The following is a 25,108-nucleotide window of genomic DNA, read 5'->3' on the forward strand; positions in this document are numbered from 1 at the left end:
GGTTATTCTGTTTATTTCTTCTTCCTAATGTCGGGTGAAAGAGGGTAACAGATATGAAGAAATGATCGCTAAAAGTGCAATCATGGGTAGTAAAGTTCAAAATAAGAATAAATGACATCCCTGACAGGAAGATAAAATCTACACAGCTGGAGGCGCCTTTGCCATTAAAAGTTGTTGACAACGGAACTATAGGTGTTACTAATTCATTGGCCATAGTTATTTGAAGACTCATAAGCGTTTCTTTTAGGCAAGCCCCACTTTGGGTGTGATTAAAATGGGTACTACTTATGTCATTCTCATCTAGGAACCTGCATGTAATATTTCCATTTTGTGGACAGAGTGCCAAATTGAAGTCGCCCCCTCAAATGACAGACGGATTCTTTCCTTGGTCCTGAGTATTAAAATCTAAAAGAAACTTACGGATTTCCTTTAATATGACGATCAACAAAGGATGAGTTAGGTTATTATAAAAGTTGACTAGCACAAGGAGATCTGTTTTATTTATATCAATTAAAATTATCTGGTAGTTAGTCTCTGCCTTTAAAACTACAATTTCCCTGACTTGAATTAGATTTGTAATGTACACTACAAGACCTCCTTTTGCTCGTCCCGATGATGATAGTATTGCGGGAGGGAAATACGTTTTATAGCCACTTAGATGTATAGGATCAACAGCCCATGTTTCTTGAAGGCATATGATTTCATAATCCCGAATGAAAGTGAGCCATTCACCTAAGTTTGCTTTTGAGAGAAGGCCAGCGATGGTCCAAAACATAACTTTAAGCGAAACCCCTCTCATAGCATTTGCCCTAAATGGTGAAGTCTGGTCCCCTTCAGGTGGAGTCAGAGCAGGATCTACTGAAGGCGGGGACTTGGTAAGAGTGTTAGGGTGGTGGACCCCTTTACTAGCTTCTTTTCGGACTGATGTTTTCCCACGGCATTGAGTTGGTTTTCAGCCTATTTCCTCAAGAGGGGATAGCTGGTCAAATCTATTCAATGTTAAGACTGACCCATTCCCTACTCTCCCAGGAGTTATTAGGGGTTTGGAGAAAAATCCCAGAGGAAGGGCCGAGATGCTTGAATAATGGGGTGAACTAACCTCTTTTTTATTTAGAAGGGAGCAAACCATTTGTGGGGACCTAAAATTTACAACGACGCAGTCTCCCTCTATTGTTTTATCTGAGGAACCCAGCCAGCCTACTCTACAGACCATGAGTATTTCATTGGTGTAAACACGGTTAACACGCTTATATTTGGTCAGCCAATCCACAACCTTGTTTCGGAGGGATATACAAGATTCGATCTGTCCCTGTTTTAGTACTGGGACCCCTGAAAGAACCAAAACAAAAGGACAGGAGGCTGGTGGTAAATCCAACTTCACTATGTTTAATCGAGTTGGAAGGTTAGGTTCATTTGCCTTATGTGGTATCCCTTGGGTGTTTCTATGCTCCTGGCTTGTTATGGACGTCACATTTTGGGGCGGTGGATCGCGTCTTTGGGATGTTCTCACGTATGGTTCCTCTATTGATCCTGGTGTAATTTCTCTAGGGGGCTGATTTGGGTCTTCTCTATGTGTTATAGGGCCATGCCTTAGATGTTGGTTAGGGGTTGGATTCAAGGCAGATGTTCTAAGTGAGTCTATGTCCTCCTTCAGTAGATCTAACTTCTGCTCTATGGTACTGAATCTTTCATTTATTAGAGAGGTTAGTGTGGTCATCTTGGACTTAGTGTATACTTCTATATGACCTCTAATAAGAGCTTCTATAGATGGGATTAGCTCGTTTGGACAGTGTGAGGGGCGTTAGAAGTCGAAGTGGGTTCATGAGTAAAGTAGTTCCCTCTCCTTGTGTGACTGCCATCTGTTTTCCTATGGGATCTGGGCCCTGTTGCTCCTTTTTCCTCCCTTCCCTACAACCCTTTGTGCCGCTTTTGCTTAGCATTTGCTTGAATCCCTGATTTTAATTTTGTTTCGTTCCCAGTTTTTGGGCCTGGCCCTCCTAGTGAGTGGTGTTCTATGACTCTCTGCTGGTTCATTGGGGGAGGGGTTTGTAGAGGACAACTTGAAGTGGTTATCCTTTGTTGAATAATGACCCTCGGAGTTAATGGTCTCGTATTCAGTTCCTCTCTAGATAACGGGAGCAATGTGGGGTCAAGGGAAAGTCTACGTTCCGTTAATGCGATCTCATGAGTCAAAAGCGACTCTGCCCTCACCAAAAAGTCATCCAAAGTACCCACTGCACTCTTTATTTTAGACATCTTCCTTTACAGCAGGCACTATGTGAACACCTAAGATAGTTCTGTAGACCTATTTAGGGGGATCAGATGCAATGATTAAAGAGATACGCTAGCCCTTAGTTTCATAGGACACAGCTTAGAGTTCTTAAAGTTCCCAACAATGTTACTCAGGAGCCAAGGGGGGTGGCCCTGCCCTGTCCCTTCCTGGCCCTGACAGACACAGACGGGCCCGGCCTTGGCGTGGGCTTAACCCGGCGCATGCCCGCGCGTGTCCCGCGTAGCGGGGCCGCAGCGAGCCGCTAAGTAGTGTAGGGAGGCGGGTCTTCCACGTCCTCAGGTGTACACAGGGTCAGGGCTTCTTGGGCGATGTAGTCCTTCTTGGATCTGCCCCCAACAAACAGGCAGACAGCAGCTGCGAGCGGCTCCAGCGAAGCGGGCCGCGAGCCGCTAAGTAGTGGAGGGCGGCAGGGCTTCCACGTCCTCAGGTGTACACAGGGTCAGGGCTTCCTGGGCGATGTAGTCCTTCTCGGATCAGCCCCCAACAAACAGGCAAACAGCAGCTGCGAGCGGCACCCGGTTTTCAGATGGTTGTACACTGAATATCAGCACCAACAATTTTGAGATTCAAGAATACAGAGGACAGAATGTAGATGCACAAAATATCAAAAAGTAAGTGCATATAGGGAAGTATAGATGTACTATTCCCAGATGCACATCTATGTATCTTGAAGCTATATGTACTGTATAGGTACATATATGTGGAGTTAGGTATAGTAAAACTAGACTTACTTACTGGTTGATTATTTTCGATATTATGTCCCCGATATTATGTCCCATCAATATTCTGTTTTCGATAGTCAGAGTGCACACCTTCAGGGGCAACTCATTGCCCAACATCTGGCTGCCAAAAAGAGACACAGATATAAAAACACTTCCTGCTGAGTGCATCCAAAGTCATGGATTATATCATTTGCTGGAAGGAGCAGGAAGGGATACTCAGTCCACTGGCACCCTCATAGGTGTCTCAGAAGGGAAAAATAACTACATATCCTTATTGGAAGGCTGGTTGCAATATTTCTCCATATAAACTGAAGTGAGCAAAATAACTGATAAGGAGCTGGCTGAGGTTAGTCAGTCTTTATGTCCACGTGTGAAGTGCCTCAACAGGTTATGGCACTTGCTGTAGGGATGTGTGAGTAGTCTGAGTGTAAATGTTTACAGTAGGTTTCTGAAGCAAGCTTACAGTTGTGCTTCCTGTGCTGTGCATGTTCAGAGTGTGAGAATCTTTCATTTATGTTACTTGTTCTGTGCATGTTGTGCTGTGTGTGTGGGGGGGGGGGGGCGGCAATGCACATGCCTGTGTCTATATAACTACGAAATAAGGCAGTTCTGTACTGCTGCCTCCTTTTTTCTGTATGTTATATGTGAAGGTATCTTGTTTAATTCTGGCCTGTTCTGTGTGGGAGATGAGCTTGTACTGCAGTGGTCTGTACTGCATGTATTGTGCATGACAAGTTTTCATCATGCTTTGTGCCTGTCCGCTTAGATGTGAGGGGTGCCTTTTGTTCTTCTACTCATAGCTTGTCCGCCTTGGCATGTTCTGGTAAGGTACCTGAACTGCTGCCGCTGTTGTAACTGTTGTATGTGTGTGAATGGAGCGTTCGGTGCTGATGGTTGTTGTGACCTGTGCTGCTCTGTGTTGGTTAACAGGACTCATACATTAGAGCATGGATGGTATCAGGTATTTTACATCAGGGAAAGGCAACGAGAGTGTTATTACTAAAGATGCATGAGACCTCCTGCTCAGAGACACTAGAGGAAGCCATAGAGACACAGAGCTGGTTTTACAGCCAGTTACAGCCTTTGCATAATTTAACCACAGGCCATCCTCTCCTTAGCCAACCTTTCCAAACTATGAGAGGGACTTAATGGAACATTCTCATTAAAAGAATGACAACCCCAGCACACTTGTGTTACCCTTGCCAATGTGAATAGCTCATCTACTGCAGAGTCTTTTTCAATTTTTTAGGTCTCGCCTAGGCAGCCCTTGCACTGTCTCTTCAAGACATGCTGTATTCAGGATATGTGCATAAAGATCTGCCCACTTTCCGCCCATCTTTTTAATTGGCTCCTGTCCTTGTCCTTTGTAAATGGTGGCTTTTCATTGGTCAATAGGCTTAGTAGTCCCTCCTTAGTACCGCCTTGCCTCTTCTTGTCACCTGCCATGAGGACACCCCCTGTTACATGTGGAGGTACTCCCTAGGTTTTAATCACAACCTCAAGGCACTTTTTTTTTGAAGGCTTCAGGTAAGACACACTGTTGGTCCTAAGCTAGGCTGGCAGTGGGTACTTTGCTCACTAGAACATCTCACATTTACATGAGACCGTCTATAAGTTTCCCTTCATCAGTTCCACACAGAGTACAACCTAATCCGAAATAAATGTAATAATTATTTTGTAATATTTCAAAGTTACTAATTGTATATATGGACATAGCTATTTGGATGTACACATAGCACTGTCTTGCATGCAATTCAATATGGGTAGGGTGGATTTACCACATCTTCTGCAGGGTGCAGTACCATATGTGACCAAAAAGAGGTCCACAGTGCTGGTGCCTTGCTCAATAGGGACCTCTAGGAGCAGTTTGAGGTTCTGCACCTAGACATGCAGTGCTGGTGCCTTGCTCTCTAGGGACCTCTAGGAGCAGCTTGCGGTACTACACTGAGACATGCAGGGCTGGCGCCTTGCTCACTAGGGATCTCTAGGAGCAGCTTGTGGTACTGTACTGAGACATACAATGCTGGTGCCTTGCTCACCAGGGACCTCTAGGAGCAGCTTGAGGTACTGCACTCAGACATTCAATGTTGGTTCCTGGCTCACTACACAAGCATTTGCAATGCACTAGGTCTAGGTCAATAATGAAAGTATGAGCTATTGGGGTTGCATTATTATTTGCAATGCCAATACCTCAAACTATCAGTAATGTGAGACCTATTTCTTTGTAAATGCTTGTTCTGGTAGTTTTGTTTTTCATATCAAAAATTCAGATCTACAAGTATCAGACTGCAAAGAAAACAGCTGAACTGGGTGGGCTCTACACGTCCATCATTGGAAAAGCTGGAAATTGTGCAACAGTTTAAGGAATAAACACATTTGCTCTAAGGTTGTTGGTTGCTCCATCAGGATTCTTAATCCTGCCTTCTAGAGAAAGAATTAGGAGCTGCATAGAGGCAGATTGCTATGGAGTTCAGGCAGAGGGAACTCATAAGCTCAGGAAACAAGGCCTGCAGAAAGGAATGATAACAGCATAATTTTTATATTTCCTGACCAAATGGCTGTTATGTAAGGTGACTTCTTAACTGAGTACCCGATTCACAGAAGCCACTTATGGCTCGTAAAGTTAAGAGTGTGGACTCTCCTCACTCGGGTCGGACTCTCCGCACTCAGTACTGCAGTACGGAGATCCCGCCCCCAGAGCGGAGTCTCTGCACTGGTAACTTTACCATTCGTAAGTCCCTTTGTGAACCGGAACCCTGATTGATTTTCATAATCCTGTCACTTGACCATCATAAAACCTCACACAGAGGTCCCCTGATAAAAAGGAAGGTCATCAGTAAAGGTTGTCATCTTTAGTGGGTTGTTTACCCAATCTCAACTTGTGGCTGCCCCACGTTAGAACCTTGACATGAAGGTGCCCAGCGTTGCATGCAGTTCCCATACCTGGCATATGATTGTGGTGAATGTGAATTTTTAACCTGGATTGATGAGGCTAAATATGGACTTAAAATAGGAATGACTGAGCATTTGAGAAGACTACTAGTGTCTGAGCATGTTCAAGGGAGTGGGAGGTGGTATCTGTCAATGTGGAGGCAGAAGACAAACAGCCAGATTCATGAAAGGAAATTGCGCTTGCAAAGGGCCAGATTCTGAGAATCTGGCCCTTTGCGAGCGCAATTTTTGCATTTGGGATTCATCATCCCAAATGCAAAAATCGCTAATTGAGAAATTGCATATTAGAGATTCCTTAAATGCAATTCATTAACCAATTTTAAATTGCGAATTCGCAATATTTGGCCGCTGTTTACCACGAAGTCTGACTTCGTGGTAAATAGCGAAAAAATAGAAAAAAGCACTTTAGTGCATTTTTCTCATTTGCATGTTACACACACACATGTCCTTTGGACATGTGTGTGCGCAACACCTGTGGGAATTTGCTTTTCAGGGGTGCTACAGGGTGTCCTTTGGACACCCCTGGCACCCTTGAAATCGCTATCTTATTTGCGATTAGCTGATTGCTAATCGCAAATAAGGAATACTCCCCATTCATTCCTATGGGCCTTTGGGCCCATAGGAATGAATGGGGAGTATTCCTTATTTGCGATTAGCAATTTGCTAATCGCAAATAAGGAATATGTAGGAATCGCAATTTATTTAGCGATTCCTACATGAATCCCGTTTTGCAAGTCCTTAATAGCGATTCCTTAATAATCGCTATTTAGGACTCGCAAAACGGCTCTTTCATGAATTTTGCTGTATCAAAGCACAGGTTGCAAAGGACAATCTGAAGTTGTGGCAGGAAGGCCCATAACTATTTGAGGGGAAAAAAAGTGTTTCCAGAAACAATTTCCAGGATAGCAATCGAGAGTTTCACACTCGCCAGAGTTGAGGCCCATAATCTGTGGGAGCACTAGGGCCCTTGGCACCTTTACTTCCCGCTGCACTACCAGTACTCGTAGGGTTAATAAAGCGGATACAACAGGCTGTGCGCAAGTGGTTGTGTGATCCGGAGATCTCTCTCTGGAGGTATGACATCTGACTATTCAATTGTTGGCCCAAGTCTGTCCACTTTTCACCTCCAGTTTCTGCACTGCAATCAGTTCAGAGTAAGGAATTAAATACTACATGGCAGTTTTAACGCTAGTGTCAATTAAATGTGTATTTTTTATTTACTTGCAGAATGAAAACTCTCCTTGAAGCTGTGTTTCTGTGCTGTGCTCTGCTCAGCAGTGCTGCAGGAAACCCAGGTAATGATGGCTCAGGTTTACTGTAAATAATATTATTTGGTAATTGATTAATACTGATGGGAAGCTTAAGGGGCTGGTTGGTGTGCGCACTGCTCTCAAGTGTGCAGTTATCTAAAGCACATGGTTCTAGGCCAAGGCAGTATGCAGGGGTGAGGCAGGGGTGAGGTAGTGTGAGTCAGTTCTTTAAGGGGTTGGCTGGCTGTATTTATATATACTGCTTGACGCTGCACTTCTGTTACTTCTAAGCGCTGTATATGACATCGATGCGGCTGCTCAAGTAAATTAATTTACCATGTTTGGAAGGATGAGAGTGGAAAATGGCCACCCCAGGAATAGAACTTGTGACCTTGAGATGCTAGTTGCGAACCTTCTAGCCCATTATAGATTCTTAGGTAAGGAAAGAAAAGTTACAAAAAACAGTAGGTTCCGGAAATATAATAGGAAAGCAAAAGGGGGTAATTGCAGGAGAGAAAGTCCCACCTGGAGTTGTAGAATTGTTTAAGGACATCTTTGAAAAGGGCGAATGGCAAATGTGGCTGGGCCTGGTGACAGTCATCAAGAGACAGAAGAGCAGAGAGCTTCCAGGAGAAGGGATGGAGTTTTTCTGAATATCGAACCCTACAAGGCTTAGGACGGGAGCATAATGTGCTTGGTCACAATTTTAGATCGAGTCTCAGATCTCGCACATTGGCCTGGGTGTTGATAGGAACTTGGAGTGGAGTGAAGTGTGAAACCACCCTATGAGAAAGGGACAGACAAGGTGGAAGCCAACATACAGAAGCAGCTTCACTTTAAGCAGAGCGGACTGAGTTAATCTCATCAATGAGTTGTGAACCTTAAGCAATCCGGACCTAAGTGAAAACAGCCATAAAATTAAGGGACACCGCAACCCTCTCACAAATGTACCTACCCGGCCTCCCACCACCAAAATGATACTAGCACTTAAATTACAGTATTACATGCAGGAGTTTACACATCATATGGTTTTTTTGTTACAAATAGTAGGACATTTGGCAGTTTGTCACTCCCCTATAAGAACAAGCATTGGCATAGCCAATAGGTCTTGCCTTTGGGACCTTATAAGTTTTAGCTATGCTGGATATTATCCTGGGTGCATGTTTTGCCAGGGATTGAAGAGCTATACAACAAATAAACACACCGATGAACACATGCATGCACTATTCAGAGCAAATAATAAATGGCCACTAGCACACGTAGGTAGACCAACACGCTTGCAAAGTTCCACACCCACAGGCAGAAAGAACACAAAGATACACACAAACATACCCCATGCAGCTCCTCCTGTGTACACACACACACACACACACACACACATCCACCTTTGGGACCTTCTAAGTCATCAAAAATAAAATTGAAGATATGCAAGGTTTACATTTACCACTAGTATGATGGTGTTAGGATGCAATTGGTGGAAAAAGGGAGGCTAACTGGTCAGCGTGGAAAGGTATCTCTGAAGAGGTTAAGAAAAGACAGTGTGCAGTGCAATTGAAGAGATTTCTAACAGATTAGATTAAAGCCTGCATGTGAGATGGTATATAGTTAATTTTAGTCCCAAATGTTTCTTTTTGTTAATTGCTTGTTAAATGTTTCTTTTTGTTAATTGCTTGTTAAATGTTTCTTTTTGTTGAGAGTGCTCTGTGCTTCCTTCACTCTCAGCAGATAATTCGTTTTCAAGTTCCAGGCTCTGACAGAGCCACCGTGATCAGAGCTGCCTTAAAAACTTTCCAGAGGCAGACCGGCTGGCTGAGACACAGGTTACACAGTGGTCTGTTTCATTTTGCAACATTTGTTTTGTATGCTGATAATTCTTAAATGCATTTATGAATTAACAGGCTGACAAAAGAAGTGTTGCAAAATGAAACAGACGCCCTGAGTAACCAAGAGTGTCTCAGCCAGCCGGTCTACCTCATAAGCCTTGGAAAGATAATGAAGGGTTTAGCAGAAGGGAGCTGCAAAGGAGATACAGCGGCCCCTACCCCAGCTCTTCCCCTCTTCCTATGGCCGCGCCACAGAGCCCGAGAGGCAGCAACAAGTGAGCAGGATAAGTCCTCATGATAACATGGAGATGTTCTGCAATGTCTAAGGTAGAACAAAAAACACAGTCCCCGATTTATATAATCACTGATACAAAAAAACGTGCCTAGTGGCATGCCTAGCTTGATCTATTCGGAACAACGAGCACTGGTAAATACAATTCTGCTATTCCAACAACTGCAGAAGAAATCTTTGGGTCTAATGAAAAAAATGAGCCAGTTCAGGCCCATTATTGTGGTTTCTACTGTTCTCAGTGGCAAGAATGCAGGGGATGACGCCAGTGGACAGAAAGCGAGCCGAATTTTTCCAAATGTTCGGCAGGTGATCTCGTGGCAGCAGAGCGCTCAGCAGGACACAAAGGGGCAGATTTATGAGGCCCTTGCGCCACGTTTACGCCGCTGTTGCGTCACCCAAGGCGGCGTAAACGTGGCGCATCCCTACGAACGATTTACAACGTGACCCATCTAGGCAGATGCGTCACGTTGTAAAGCCCTGCGCCGCTTGTGGGCGTTCCGGCGCAGGGTGGGCGCTCCGGGGCAAGTGCGCCTCGCAAAAGTGGCTGAGTGAAATCTATGAGATTTCACTCAGTCACTTTTAAGCCAATGCTGCGTCAAAAGCCTGCACCTGCTTGAAGCAGGCGTAGGTCTTGACTCAGCATTGTTAAAATGGGGTACCCCCGAGCCTTGCTGGAGCTGCGTCGTGCTTGCGACGCAACTCCATCAATGCGCCACATTTCCGGCACAGATGCGTCACGCATCTGTGCCGTTTTTGCACCATGGTGCGCCGCATTATAAATGCGGCGCACCATGGCTGGCGGAGCTGTGGCGCACTGTGGCGCATGTTAACTGGCGCATCCCTGGGGATGCACCAGTTAACATAAATCTGCCCCAGTATCACGGGGAACAGACAGCAATGTTTTCTTTGCCTCACAGTCAATCATTAGTCGTAATTTATACCTACAGTGCATTTGTAGATTTAACAGCCCATCAAAGCATGAACAAGCACACCGTCCAACAATGCATCAAGTAATTTAAACTTAACTTGCTGCAAAGTACAGAAAGAATTTGGGCAGGCCGCCGACAAACTACACAATCATAATTTACAGCCTGTAATTCTGCCAGAGTACCTCCAAAAACATACAAAGGCTGCGAACCGTAACATAAAAAATACTTTGCAGGCACTCTAAATCTTAATGACATAAACGCTTCACACGAGTGTTTCGTTTATTTTCATTTCCTTTTCCCCTTGCGGTAGTTGCCAAAGCGGTTCAAAAACCTGCGCTGTCCGTCTTCGGCTGAGTTCAGTGGTCGCACTGTCAATCCAGGGTTTAGTGGCCGTGCTGTTCATCTTTGAATGGGATTTACTGACCCCTCTGTCCGTGGTGGGGAATCATGGCAGTGCCGTTCGTCGCAGGGTTTGATGGTCGTGTCGTCCGAAAGGGTTTCCCTCCCGCCCCGGCTCCTGCTCATGAAACTGGAGCCGCGGCCGCCGACAATATATTAGAGGGCGCAGGTGGACTTTTAAAGGTGCGCTCAAATGTTATGACTTTCACATCAACTTTCTGTCCAAATAATCACACGTCTTCTTAAAGTTGTGTTTAAAAGAAACATGTTTGTCTGCATTCGAAATTAAGTCTTTCATAAATAAAACGAGCAGGAAACAGAACGGGCTGCTTGAGGAATTTATCAAATGAATCAATTCTATAAAGTGAGTGAACACTGCAAATGCCAAATGTAAAGACGTACTATCTATTTATCTGATAGCATGAGACAAGTGCACAGAAGCACACTGAAGCGTTAACTGTAGATGGAAGTCAACAAGATCCCCACAAGGCGCGGGAATTCCTCACATCGCTGTGCATGTAACCTGACCCACGAGGAGAGGAATGCACCTGCTACCATGTGCGCCACTGCTCGCTCCCGCAAGCAAAACGCTGTGGGAGTGAACATTTGCCAAAAAGGTGGGACATGTGCCCGCCTTTAGCCATTTGCAGGCTACAATGAGAAAAGGGAGTCTTAACAACAAGAGAGGAAGGGGTCACTAGTGTTAAAAAGGAAATGTCCTATGTTAAAACACTATATAAGGTTTCCGTCGCAATGGAGTGGAACCAAGTTTATTGGAGGCGCTAATGCTACAAGATCCATGGGTCTCGGGAGGGGGTGGTAGCGAAAGTGGCACACCGCCCTTGATGCTAGGCACCCGTTTAGCACCTGCGTATCCCTCGGAATACCGGACCCCAGGTTAGGGTAGGCCTTAGCGTGCCCATACCGCCGGGGTCCCTCACTACACTCTCACTGGTCCTGACGAATGCCTGTATAATTACCTCCACATAGGCTGAAACATGTTGACCTCACAACGGGTAAATCTGGACTTTTAATTCAGGTCCTTTACCAAACACATCTTTTATCTATATCCAATTGGCAAAACTAATCAAACTTTTTCTGACACGATTTGGATATTTTTAAATCACTTTATTGACATTGCACATTCCAAAAAAACCAGCTCCGCAGTAACCTGGCGTTGCAGCACACCAGGGTGGCATTCGGCCACTCCTGGTGGGGCCCAAAGATGAAGCATGTCACCAACCAAGTTGGTGAGTGAAGGCCTTCTGAACAACCTAAACAGGTTTTCCATACAGGTGACCCTGAACGTGGGTCACTAGCACATCCTTGCTCATGTCTTACAATAAGAAAAGGACACAGGCAACATCCAACCCAATGTGTGGGGGTAGCTATCCCCACACAGAGAAGTTTTAAGTGCTGACAAGAAGCCTCGCAGAGCAGCGCATGCGCGTTAGCTCAGTCTCGACCTAAAGAGTCCAGTACACACTAACTCTAAATGCAGTGATCTCACTATCACAGTATGAATATGCCTGGGCGGTGAACTCCGCTACGTTCGTGGAGTTTGGAGAGTTTTCAGCACTCAGTGCGCCACAAAGCACATGGAGTTCTGAAAAACTCAGCCCCGCGAAGCAGAGGTTTTGTTTGCTCACCAACGGTACGTTGGTGAGGGGGAGTGAGGAAAATCCAACGCTAGACCACCTCCCAATGAGATTTCTCAACATGGGTGGTCGTGGATCATCACAACCACTTGCGTTGGGAAACAATCCATTCGTGTTGAGGAAGCTATAGCTCGAGTAGAATATCTACTCGAGCGGCAGAAAGAAGCTGCACCCTCTTTGCTGCGCATGGTGCAGTTCGCAATGATTTTTCAACGTGGGGGAAACACCTGACGCTAAAAATCGGTATGAATGGTGCAACCTAACGCACTCCACCACTTGTGGAACTCCGCGCAGCAGAGTTTTTTGGTCAAGTCACAGAGTTTTGCATAGTGGAACTCCACGAACTCCGCCCAGGCCTAAGTATGAAACCACAACTAAAATTGGCACAAATGTCAGTGTCCCCAAATCAAATGACAGGATCTGTGATGTGTTAAGGAGAAAAACCCTGGCAACTCACCAGATGCTAAAAAATAAATCAATCCCTAGCACCATCTACCTCAACATTACACATTTTCAACATCTGTCACCTTCCTCTTTCACCAAAATAATAACCTATTTTCGTTTCCTGTTCTTTTGAGCATGCTGTAGTGTTGAAAAGTCATCCTCTGTGCTCTGTGCCCTGTGCACCCGCCATTTTTTTCTGACTGTTACTGGTGGACACTGACTATGACTGACCCAGAGCTCTGTTTGCCCAGGGCCAGTGCTATGTTGAAAATGCAAGTGAAAACATACACACATCCATTAGGGTTAACTGTGTATTAGGGTACACCCTTAACTGGAATGACCTACCCTATATGTCCCTAGTAGATAAAAGGGCAGAGGGGTTAAAACTACCTTTAAGCCCATAGTATATAAAAGGGCATGGCAACTTAGAGGCCAGAAGCCTTTCTGCACTTGCATGTGTGCACTGCTGACAGCCTGAGGTCATTTGAAAAACAACCCTGTGTTGCATCACTGCTGTTATTAAATTCACTGCAAACTCGACTTTGGTGGTAGGGGTACTAAAAAATGAATAATCTACATTATATTTACATATTAGGTATCCCCTTGGTGTCCCAAGGGTGTGGGATCATTAAATTATAAGGAGGGCTATTATAAAAGATATTTTATGTGCCCTTGGGTTAGAGAAATTTCACTTCCCCCTGTTAGTAAAATGACTCCCCAAATCGACTTTGGTGCTGTGAGCACTATGGATTGAGGATATACATTAATTGTGCATATTCATAACCCCAATGTCTACCCTAGTTGTCCGAGGCTTGGTGGTGATGTAAATATACGCAAGGTCCTTATAAAATGTATTTTATAAGCCCTGGTGCTGGAGAATTTTTACAGTGCATTTTCTCTATTGTAGATGCCTAGCCCATATTATAACATGAAAATAGTTTATGAATGCATAAATGTTGCTAGGAATTGAATAAAATGCCATTCAAAGAAATTAGGAGATTGGCATTGATAAATCCAGCATTATGATGTTGCTGAATTTATCCTACCTTGGACAGAAAATAAGTTATAAGACTTTCTTGTCTGTAAACCTAAATTCAGCCTTCCTGCAGTCTTCCCTGATTGGTCAGAGTTAACAGGATTAGCCAGGCTGCTTTGACAAAGTGATAAGAGGCCCACCGGGAGAGAGAATCTATTCGAGAGAGCTCTGCTAAACAGGAATGGCAGAGCATGGGGGAGGGGTTGTAAAGCATGAAGTTCCAAAGGAGGAAATGGACAGACAAGGAAGGTCAGGTCCACCTACCCCCTCCTCTCTGACCCAGCCAGATAGTAGGCTTAAAGAAGGACTCTGAAGATTTTAGGGGGAGGAGAGCCATTGAAATGAACCACACTGGAGGATGGTTTAACTAGTTCTTTGTCTTCTGCTGAGATTTCAGACATGATGAATTTTGGAGGAATAGTGCTTTCTGGGACCAACATATGCCATGCTTTGCAGGGAGTGGTCATGCTCTGGGGTGTTACCTTGTGTCTCATTGGGAAGGAGCACTCTCCTGCTTGACCCTAGAGAACACTGAATAAATATGTGAGAGGTGCAGAGCCTCTCAGATCTGCTGCTGGAAACTAGGAAAAGAAGACAGCTTTCCATGATGGAACTTGATTTGCACCAACCAGGCCCTGCACTCTGACTGACAGCGCCTGCTGCACAATCTGGGACTATAGCCCTGTGGATGTACCTTGCTTCTGAAAGACTAAAGAGTGGATTCCCTGCAAGATACAGGTTAACAGAGCTCACCTGGATCATCACCACCAAGAATCCACAGCCTGGAATGCGTCCAGTGGATTTGTAAGGGTTTTGTCCTGGCGGATTGTTAGAATTGTAGTTCCAAACTTTCAAGAACCATCTTGGAGCTTCCAGACCCTTGGATTCTGTTTTGGGCATGTTGGACCCTCAAGAGGAAATTCAGCAAGAAGTTCCGGAAGTTGGGAGACATTTGGAGCAACTTTGGAAAAAAGTTCCATAAGCTGACCAGCTCAACCGTGAGGCCTAAGAAACACACCTGCCACTGCGAGGCCCAAGCCCCCCCACCTTTAACCACGAGCTGGTCTGCATTCCTGGTTCGTCTCACAGAAGAACTCCGGAGGTCCAACTTCCAGCATTTGACCGGGAGCTCCCTGCAAGGGAAGTCTGTGAACCCTCACTGAATCTGGACTGGTGAAGAGCATCGGGACCCCGGCAGAAAAGCTCCAGGAAAAGTTTCTAAGTACAAAGTCAACATTTTGGCCGGGACCTCCCACTTGGTGTCGCCTTGTAGGGCTCCTCGCAGTTGGACTGAAACTTTGCCTTTGGTCCAGTCAAGCGCGCCCAGATGTCCTAAAGTGGCGAAATATGTTTCTAAGTGCTAGATTGTATTAACTCATTAAAAATTCATATATCCGGTCCATTACATTGGATTTATGTCGTATTGGTGTAATTCTAAAGATAAAAATATTTCCTATTTTTATAAATTTGTGTAGGATTTTTATTGTGTGTTGTGTCTTGATAATTGCTGAATTGGTGTTTTTAAATGCTTTACGTACCTGTCTCCTAAGTCAAGCATGTCAGCTCGCAGCCAAGCTACCCATGGTGGTGCATGGGAATAATTTATTGAGACCTATACTGAACCTTAGACTGGGTTAGTAGCCTTATTGCCAGTAGTAGATGCATAATTACCACTACTGATAATCCATTTTCTAACATGAACACACTTTAATACTTTTAATATTCTTTTTATACTGTGTCAGTGGGATTGCTTACGACCGGCCTGATTTACTTTTCTAATCTCTGACAACACAAACTAGCAAAATCATTCCAAAACTGAAGAATCCTCAATCCCATAGTTATCCTTGTTACCTTCTTCTTTTCCTGGCCTCTTATTCCTGGCGATTCACGGACTTGTGATTGGTCTCTGTATCACCACTAACAGCACAACAGCTGATCTCAGTATCACCACTGACAGCAGAGCAGCTGATCTCACTATCACCATTAACAGCACTGCAGCTGATCTCACTATCACCAGTAACAGCAGAACAGTTGATCTCACTATCACCGCTTACATCAATGCAGCTGATCTCAGTAGCACTACTAACAACAGAGCAGCTGATCTCACTATCACCACTAACAGCACAGCAGCTGATCTCAGTATCACCACTGGCAGCAGAGCAGCTGATCTCACTATCACCACTAAAAGCAGTGCAAATGATCTCACTATAACCAGTAACAGCAGAGCAGCTGATCTCACTATCACCACTAAAATCAATGCAGCTAATCTCAGTATCACCACTAACAGCAGAGCAGCTGATCTCACTATTACCACTAACAGTAGAGCAGCTGATCTCAGTATCACCACTAACAGATGTGCAGCTGATCTCAGTATCACCAATAACAGCAGTGCAGCTGATCTCACTATCTCCACTAACATCAGTGCAGCTGATGTCACTATCACCACTAACATCAATGCAGCTGATCTCACTATCACCACTAACATCAATGCAGCTGATCTCACTATCACCACTAACAAAAGAACAGCTGATCTCATTATCACAACTAACATCAATGCAGCTGATCTCACTATCACCACTAACAGTAGCGCAGCTGATCTCAGTATCACCAGTAACAGCAGTGCAGCTGATCTCAGTATCACCACTAACAGCAGAGCAGCTGATCTCACTATCACCACTAACATCAGTGCAGCTGATCTCACTATCAACACTAACATCAATGCAGCTGATCTCACTGTCACCACTAACAGAGGAGCAACTGATCTTATTGTCACGACTAACATCAATGCAGCTGATCTCACTATCACCACTAACAGCAGAGCAGCAGATCTCAGTATCACCAGTAACAGTAGTGCATCTGATCTCAGTATAACCACTAACAGCAAAGCAGCTAATCTCACTATCACCAGTAACAGCAGAGCAGCTGATCTCACTATCACCACTAACAGCAGAGCAGCTGATGTCACTATCACCACTAACATCAATGCAGCTGATCTCACTATCTCCAATAACAAAAGAGCAGCTGATCTCACTATCACTAATAACAGCAGAGCAGCTGATCTCACTATCACCACTAAAAGCAGAGCAGCTGATCTCACTATCACCATTAACAGCAGAGCAGATGATCTCAGTATCACCACTAACAGCAGAGCAGCTGATCTCAGTATCACCACTAACAGCAGAGCAGCCGATCTCACTCTCAACACTATGAATGAATGAATGAATGAATGAATGAATGAATGAATGAATAAATGAATGAATGAATTCTTTATTGTTTGGTTACTCAAAACCATTACATTAAAAACAAGATGCAAGGTTACAAAATTACAAAAATTAAAACCAAGGGAGTTTGTGACGCCCTCTGGGGATGGGGTTACGATGAGTGAGGATCGTATTGAGGTATGGGTCTGGAAAGTCACCGCTGGGGCCATCAGCAAGGATCGTGTCTGGTGGATGAACTTTCCAAAGGAGGCCATGTGCTTTACCGTTGTCAAGGTGTAAAGATGGATGGTCGCCTCCTTTGAGGTGCGGGTTCCTGATTGTCTTAAAATTGGCCTGAGATAGAGACTGCGGGCCATGCGCAGGGCCGGGCAGCAGAATAGTAGGTGAGCCAGTGACTCACGTTTGTACCTGCAGAGCCTACATTCCCGGACTCCTGAGCCGACCGTGCTGAAGGCATATAGTTCTTTAAGAGGCAGCGGATGTAGTCTGTAGGCTAAGATCTTATGAAGGGCTGCGCGGCCCACGGTCTGCTTCTGGTGGTGTTTGGGATTGTGCAGGATGTGCGGTAAGCACAAGGACTCATGAAGGTCTTTTTTTGCCAGCGACTCCAGGTCCAGTTCTCGTGACCGCGCGCGCGCTTGTTTTTTTGATGGAGTGTTTGATGGCGGTGTAGCTGACATGTTCAGGATTCCAGGACTCTATGGCGAGATTGAGATGGTCCTTCGCCACCTTGAGAGTGGCTGACCAGGGATTCCCTGGTTCTCTGAAGATACAATTCAGCGATGCCTTAAGTGTCTTCTCCTTAGCCGTCGTTGTTAGAAAGCAGTATTTGCTTAGGGCGGCCATCTCTTCCAAGTATTGCTGGTTGAGTGAGAACTCCAAGCGGACGAGAGTGTTTCTGGTACACCTCGGAAGATGAAATAGTCTCTTGTAGGCTCTGCAGTGAATTTTTTCTAGGTCTTTGTGCAGTTTGCTTTGGAATGCCTGGAGAGCGTAGTTTAGGGCCGGCATTAATTTTGCTTTGAGTACTCATTGGATGGCCATTGTGGACGGGCTGTATAAGGAGGCGTGCAGCTTGCAAATAGCGTAGGTTATAGTTTTACCTTTGCCTTGAATGATCTTTAGGTGCACGCTTGAGAGCCCTGAATCCTGGAAGCAAATGCCCAAGTAAGTGTACCGCTGAGTACTTTCCAGCAAAAGGTGGCCAAGCCTCCATTTCAATGATTTTTTCTTTGGGTACTTTCCAAAGATGATGACTTTGGACTTGGATGGATTTGCTACAAGCCTATTTTTATCGTTGTATACGGCGAGTGCCGTCAGCGCCTTTTGTAGCCCAATTCTTGTATGGTCCAAGAGCACCAGGTCGTCGGCATATTGCATAAAGTGAATTTTTGTCCCGCCGATCTTTGGGATAAGCAGTGCTGCCCCAGTCAAGGCTCTCCCCATGTCCGCTGTGTATAAATTGAATAGCAGTGGGGCTAGCACGCACCCTTGTTTTAGACATCGGTCCGTGAGGATCTTTGCGGATGCATGGTCCCTCGAGAGTTTGATACTTACCCACGTTTTGTGGAACAAGGATTGGATCGCCCTCAACAAAGATGGATTGATGGTCCATTGAGCCAGCTTTCTCCACAGGATTGCATGATCTACCCCGTCGAATGCCGCCGAATAGTCAATGAAGCAGGCGAATAAGGGGGGCTTTTGCGTGTCCGAGCGTGGTGGACCAGATAAGAAAGTGCACTGATGTTATCGACTGTGGCGGACCCTGGTCTAAATCCGGTTTGGCAGAATGGGAGGAGACCTTCAGCGTTCGTCCAGTCTGTGAGGTCCCTCAAGATAGCACTGGCGTAAGCTTTTCCCTCGATGTCCAGAAGGGCCATCAGGCGATAGTTTGCTGGTTCAGATTTGGGGCCCTTTTTGTGAATTGGCTGTGGGAGTGAGCCTCTCCATGAGTCTGGAACATCCCCCAGTAGCCAGAGTCGATGTTTGCCTTAAATAAATCGATTTTGGAAAAGGGGGTGGTGATGGACAGAGTTTCTGAATGATGCAGAATACTCTTACCCAGTCAAGAGATCACGGCTTGATCCATCACCGTTTTTTAGCTCACTGCACCATCCCAGCTCAGAACCTGGCTACATGCAAATTAGTCTGTTCCTGTCCCAGTGCATGATGGGAACAGGGCAAACCAAACTACCAAGCCAATTCTTATACTTAAATAAATGTCCAGGGAGGCGGTTGGGCCCCGGGGCGCCATTTTGTCTGATGTTTTTTAGAATTTTGGACACCAACAGTTTTCCCGGCGGGGCAGTCATCTCGGTGGTTGGGTCTAAGTCGGCTCCAGTGTTAGAAGTTTCATTTTGCTTGGTGGCAGGGCCGGTTTCGATGTAAAGGGCTTTTACATGGGCGATCCAGATGGGAGCCTAGAGGGAGTTTTCTCTGTGATTTGTGCCCTGTCCCAGGGTGCTTAAATAGTGCCAAAACTCCTGCGATTTTCCTGGGCTCAGCAAATCGAAGATTTTCAGCCATTGTGCTTCGCAGTGATCTCGTTTTGCCTCCCAGACCTTCTTGGAGTGACTTTTGCTGGCCTCTTGAAGTTGTTTCTTCATTGAGTTTGTGCCATGTTTGCGGAAAAGTTTGCGTTTTTTGCTCCGTTGTTTAGCGCTGGTTTTAATTTCCGCCTTGTGTCCATATGTAGGTGGGGAGTCCCTGTTATATGTGCTGTTTGAGGTTCCACTAAGGATTGCAGCAAGGGTCCCAGTAATGGCATTCCAAGTGGCTATTGTGCCCTTTTTCTGATCATTCAGTGGCCAGCCTGGCCACTGGTTTGCCCAGTTGTTAAATGTTGTGATTGAGGTCTGTGCCCATTTGATTCTTCTAGGCAACTTTATCAGTTCTTCGCCATTAGATGCTCCAACGTATTCGAGCCTGTGGCGAGTGTCCGCTATGAGATTCAATGTGATGGTTAAGGCAGCGTGGTCGCTATCGCTGCGTGGATGAACTGTGAAGTTTGACATGAGAGGTTGTAGTTTTTCACTTAGGATGATGTAGTCGATCGTTGTTTGGTTGTTATATGTAGGACTGACAAAGGACCCTGGGCTGATATTTAGGAGGACCGAGTGCGCTGTCGCCATCTTATAAGTTTTTAATAGATCATTCAGGGCAATGGTGGGCCCAGGCTGATGACTTCGTGTGGTTAATATCCCTATATTATGGATATTGAAGTCACCAAGAATGATGCATTCCAAGGCCGGGTATTAGAGCATTAAGGACTAACAGCAAAGCAGCTGATCTCAGTATCACCACTAACAGCAGAGCAGCTGATCTCAGTATCACCACTAACAGCAGAGCAGCTGATCTCAGTATCACCACTAACAGCAGAGCAGCTGATCTCAGTTTCTAAATAGTTGTGCACAACTTATTTTGTAAAAGAAAAGCCTATTGTCTTTGTGTTTTCATATTTCTGTCAATTAAGGTCAGAGAATATCATGTGTTTTTACCAAAAAGTTGATTGATTTAGAATAAATCTATAAATATTAACATGGGCAAAAATTGGAAAAAAATGTTTTTTATCCGCCCTGTGAAAACAAAAAGATTATTTGTGATGTAGGAGTTGAAAACCAGCTGTGATGCAGCAACTGTATTAAGTACTGAACCCGCAGAAGCCATACAGTAAATTTACATTAGTGCTTAAAACCTCAGCCCATTGATAACAAAATACCAGACTCAATACTTGAGTTTGTGTTTTAGAATATAGCAGTGGGCATGGTGTCTACAGCAGCCAAGATAACTCACTTAGTTCCAAAAAAGAGAGTGAGGTGAACTAAAGATCGACTTGATGCATGAAAAACGTGGCATTCGCTAAGCCAGTTCAAATGAACTCAAAATCGAGAACAGTGTAGTGCAATTCATACTGAGCAATACAAATCAGCAAGCTACCATTGCTGTGCTCTGAGAGCTTCATAGAAGCAAGGGCAGCCACAAGGCATGATTCTCAACAGAATACAAAGGAGTAGATTCCTCTTTCCATTTGTGCTACAGGATGCAGCACACGTAGAAAGAGGAAGCAATAAGGAGACATACGGCTATTTCTCCTTTTTACGCCCCTCTTTGGAAGGTGTATCTTTTTGTCGCATTCCCAGGTTTACCAATTCTAGTACTGCATCAAAAACCATGAGAGTTGCAGGGGAACACCCACACACCGCCCATGGAAGGCCTTCCCAGGGCGGAATAAGGCAATGCAGGGATTTGCGCTGTGTTGCTTTACTCCATATGTATAGAGCCACTCAGGGCCACTCAAAGTGGCCTTGCGTGGCTTCATAAATCTCCCTTAAAGGTTTGTGTCATGCATGTATCAGGTTGCATGGTGCAAACAATATGCAAACTCGCGGCGGGATGCCTGGCTTTCACCTTGTGGATACCCTGCCGGGGTTATCTCACAGGGGAATACCAGGACGGGTTCCCTAAGCAAGCGCCGGGAAACCCTTTGTGGGTAGCTGCGCGCTATATAAGCTCAAATACATTTACATACATTTACATTTACAAACTGGGTCATAAATATACCCCAAAGAGATTTGTGAACACTTCTTCAGGCACAAAGTGTAAAGTGTCCCAATTTTGCTGCTTCCACTCGGCTTTCGGAGCCTGTATTAATTTGATGCTACAGAGAGAGCTCCCACTGTCCCCTTCATGGACTGTCCTATGACACATTTACCTTGTTATGGCGTATATTACATATGTTGTGGCATTGTCACTCTGACACATAAAGGGTGAGGGGGTGTAATGCAGGTATATTGCAAATGCAAATGCAGCTAGGGTGTTCTGCTGTAGGCCCCCAACCTCCACCATGTGTTACTTTCGCTAGGAGTCCCAATCCAATCCTCACCCATTCAAATTTACGAGGTCGGCAGATTGCAACTCTTTGTGGAAAAACTCCTTGAAGAGCAAGTGGGCATAATACAAAATAAGTGGCTCCCCTGCTGAATGCAAGGAGGGGGCCCTGATTCTCCCATATCTGACCGATATTCATTAGGCTTTGAATGATGGATCCCCCTTATGGGGCCCCCTAAAGTTTTGGGAGGGGCTGAAGCTTGGGGATGGACCCCAGCGCTGCAAGGGTCTGTGTTACTCCACTACTCTGAGCATCCCCGATGCTTCAAAAGGAGAGTCTAGTAGGAGCGCAATGTAAAAATCATGCTGTGACCAGCATCTTTTTGTGCATTAGGTCCCAGACCGTCTTATATTGGTCTATTATAACTCATTGTGCAGCTTGCCAAGGAGGCGTTTCCTTAAGACTTTACCATTTGCCTTGTGTAAACATTCGCTGACAATCCTGGTTCCAGCAGCTAGTTCCTGGCGGGATGTGGGATCCGGCCAGCCAAGGGAAATATGCTGAATTTGTCCTGGTGTCATTTACTGACATAAGGTCATAACTCAGCAGCGCCCACACGTAGTCTGCATTGCATTGGATGCAGCAGCCTGTAGGCAGCGAGGGGGCTTTCTTATTTGTGCTTCCACTCAAAAACAAAACCTGATTTAAAGAGCCATCAGTTCTTCTTTTATTCGAGTATCTTTATGGGTGGGAGCCATCTGGAGCTTGCAACCTAGATACCGATGAAATGGAAGAAAACAAAGGCACAAAGCATATCACTACACTGTACTTAAGAGAAACTATGACACATGAAGACAGGTTTTTCGGCATATGTTATAAAAATTCATGATTCATCTATGCAATGTAATGATGATACTTGTAAAGCGCACTGTTACCCCATCTCGGGGTGTCCTGGCGCTGAAAACCGCTGGGGAACCCGTCCTGGCTTTCCCTGTGAGATGGTCCCTTCTGGGTATCTCCAAGGTGAAACCAGGCATCCCCGGCGTCTGTGGGGGGCCGTTGTAGAGATGAGGCAAGCTTAATGCCCAGAGTTGCCGAGTGTGATCCCTGGTTAGAGTAGGCACCGAGGCGAGAATTATCAAGTCCGTTGACCCTGGTCCACAACCCTGCCGCGTTGGGAATTGAACCCTGGTCCCGGGCCGTTCTCTGCTTCTGGGTCTGCCACCTCTAACCAGTGAGCCACACCACTCCACTGCGTGTAAGAATAATTACACTAATAATGATTAAAATAGGACCTAGGAGTTTATTTTTTATTTAGATCTTTTATAGCGCTACTCAATCAATCAGATCGCATTTGCCTAGCTCGGCTTATCACCCGAGAGGGTATCCAGGCGCTGTGCTGCAGCTATCAGGTGAAAACCATGTCTTGAGTCCCTTTCTGAAGTGGGTCAGTGAGGGTGAGGTGCAGAAGTGGAGGGAGAGGGCATTCCAGGATTTGGCAGCAAGGTAGGAGAAGGAGCGCCCTCTGGAGCGGCTGTGGAGAATGCGTGGTATCTGTGCGAGGGACAGGTGTGCGGAGCGGAGGTTCCTGGGAGGTCAGTGGAACTGCAGGCGGTGGTTCAAGTAGGTGGGTCCTTGGTCGTCCTTGGTTGTGGAGGGCTTTGTAGGCTTTGGTCAGAAGCTTGAATTGGCATCTCTTCTGGTCATGCAGCCAGTGGAGGTCCTTCAGGTGCTGGGTGATGTGGGACCTCTTGGGTAGGTTGAAGATCAATCTGGCTGCTGCGTTCTGATTTGTCTGGAGTCCAATCGTGAGTACTAGGGTTATGGAGGCATTGAGGATGGGTGTGAGCTGGTGACTGATCTCATCTCTTCTGAGGTTGAAAAGTCAGTTTGGGCATGGCTTGGTGGGAACTCCAGAGTGGATGGGGTTCATAAGGGTGGGAGTGTTCAGAGTGCCGATCTGTTCCCCTGCAGTGAGCTACTCATCCCAGTGTAGGGTGTCAGAGCGTTTTACATCACACACAGAAAAATCAATTAACATGATAAGATAATGAGGGTTAGAAGGTGAAGGAGTCACATATAGTCCATGTATGTTAAGAGTGAGTGGGAGGGATAAACAGAAAATCACCATATAATACATAACAAAGTTGGGTTGCCAGCCCTAACAAGACTTTCTTAAGTTCCAGAGGAGCTCGTCTTTGCAATCTTAGAACAAATACAGATTGAGAAAAAACACAAAAAGAATCTGAACCCATGAATTACAGTTTGCATGCAGCTTCTTGATGCCAGTAAATAGATCACTGTGCTATATTAGTATTGCAATTTATAAACTGGAAGTAACAAAATTATCTCAGTGTCAAAAGTAGCAGCCCACTTCTTTTCTACATAAAATACAGATCTGGATCTGCATGTTACCCAATGTACTTTGCAGCAGGCTTAATAACTCTTTATGAGTCAAAACTGTGACTGGATAAAACACCAAACTCTTATCTTATCACTATTGCACTCCCCTCAGAATTGCTGGGCACACAAAGATCTCTGCAGCAGGTGTCTTAAAATGTAAGAGATTTTTAAATGATGCTTCTTTGTGATTAACTAAGTAAGAGAGAACAGATTTGCTGTTAAATTTGTCATTGTTGCCAATTCCTTTGCAGTAGATATTTTCAAATAAATGTATATGTTGTCTTCCAGGCTGTGCTTATCATGCCCTGTCCCTTGTGACTATACCTCTTTTTCTCTCCCACACTTTGGCCCCTGATTTATGGGTTTCCATAGCATAGTTTTCCCAACTACACCACAATGTTCTCTACTTTCTATGTTGTGCTGCTCACAACCTCCTTGTTGTTTCTTTTTTCAGTTGAAAATGTGGCTCTGCGTGGCAAGGCCACACAGTCAAGTGTGATCCTGGGCTGGGCAGTCCCAGCAGGAGCTTACAATGCCATAGATGGGAACCTGGACTCCGATTACTACCATGGCTCATGCGCCATCACCAACTTTCAGCTGTCTCCATGGTGGCGGGTCGACTTACTGGCACCACACAAAGTTCTCCATGTTGCAATCACTAACACAGTTCTCTACCCTGAGCGGATGAATGGAGCGGAAATTCGCATTGGTGACTCCCTCGAAAACAACGGGAACAGCAATCCACTGTAAGTCCATTGAAAATGTGTTATTAGCAGTGGAAATGAAGGGCTAGCCTTCAGTTTTCAAGTAGGACCATTACAGACACTTAGGGGCCTATTAGGATGATGGGCAGACTTT

General features: G+C 45.3%; 1 protein-coding gene across 2 annotated transcripts in view; it reads left to right on the forward strand.

The window, feature by feature from the left end:
• LOC147709564 (fucolectin-like) overlaps positions 1 to 25,108 on the forward strand; it is a 47,405-nt gene that overhangs the window by 13,505 nt on the left and 8,792 nt on the right. For both annotated transcript variants that reach the window (XM_086928086.1, XM_086928085.1), the window contains exons 2-3: positions 7,195 to 7,262; positions 24,705 to 24,996. In XM_086928086.1, the coding sequence (XP_086784212.1) occupies positions 7,196 to 7,262; positions 24,705 to 24,996 (359 nt within the window). In that variant the 5' untranslated portion in view covers position 7,195. The remainder of the gene's footprint in view (positions 1 to 7,194; positions 7,263 to 24,704; positions 24,997 to 25,108) is intronic.

This window comes from Lissotriton vulgaris, chromosome 6 (assembly GCF_964263255.1).
Source record: "Lissotriton vulgaris chromosome 6, aLisVul1.2, whole genome shotgun sequence".
Classification (NCBI taxonomy): Eukaryota; Metazoa; Chordata; class Amphibia; order Caudata; family Salamandridae; genus Lissotriton; species Lissotriton vulgaris.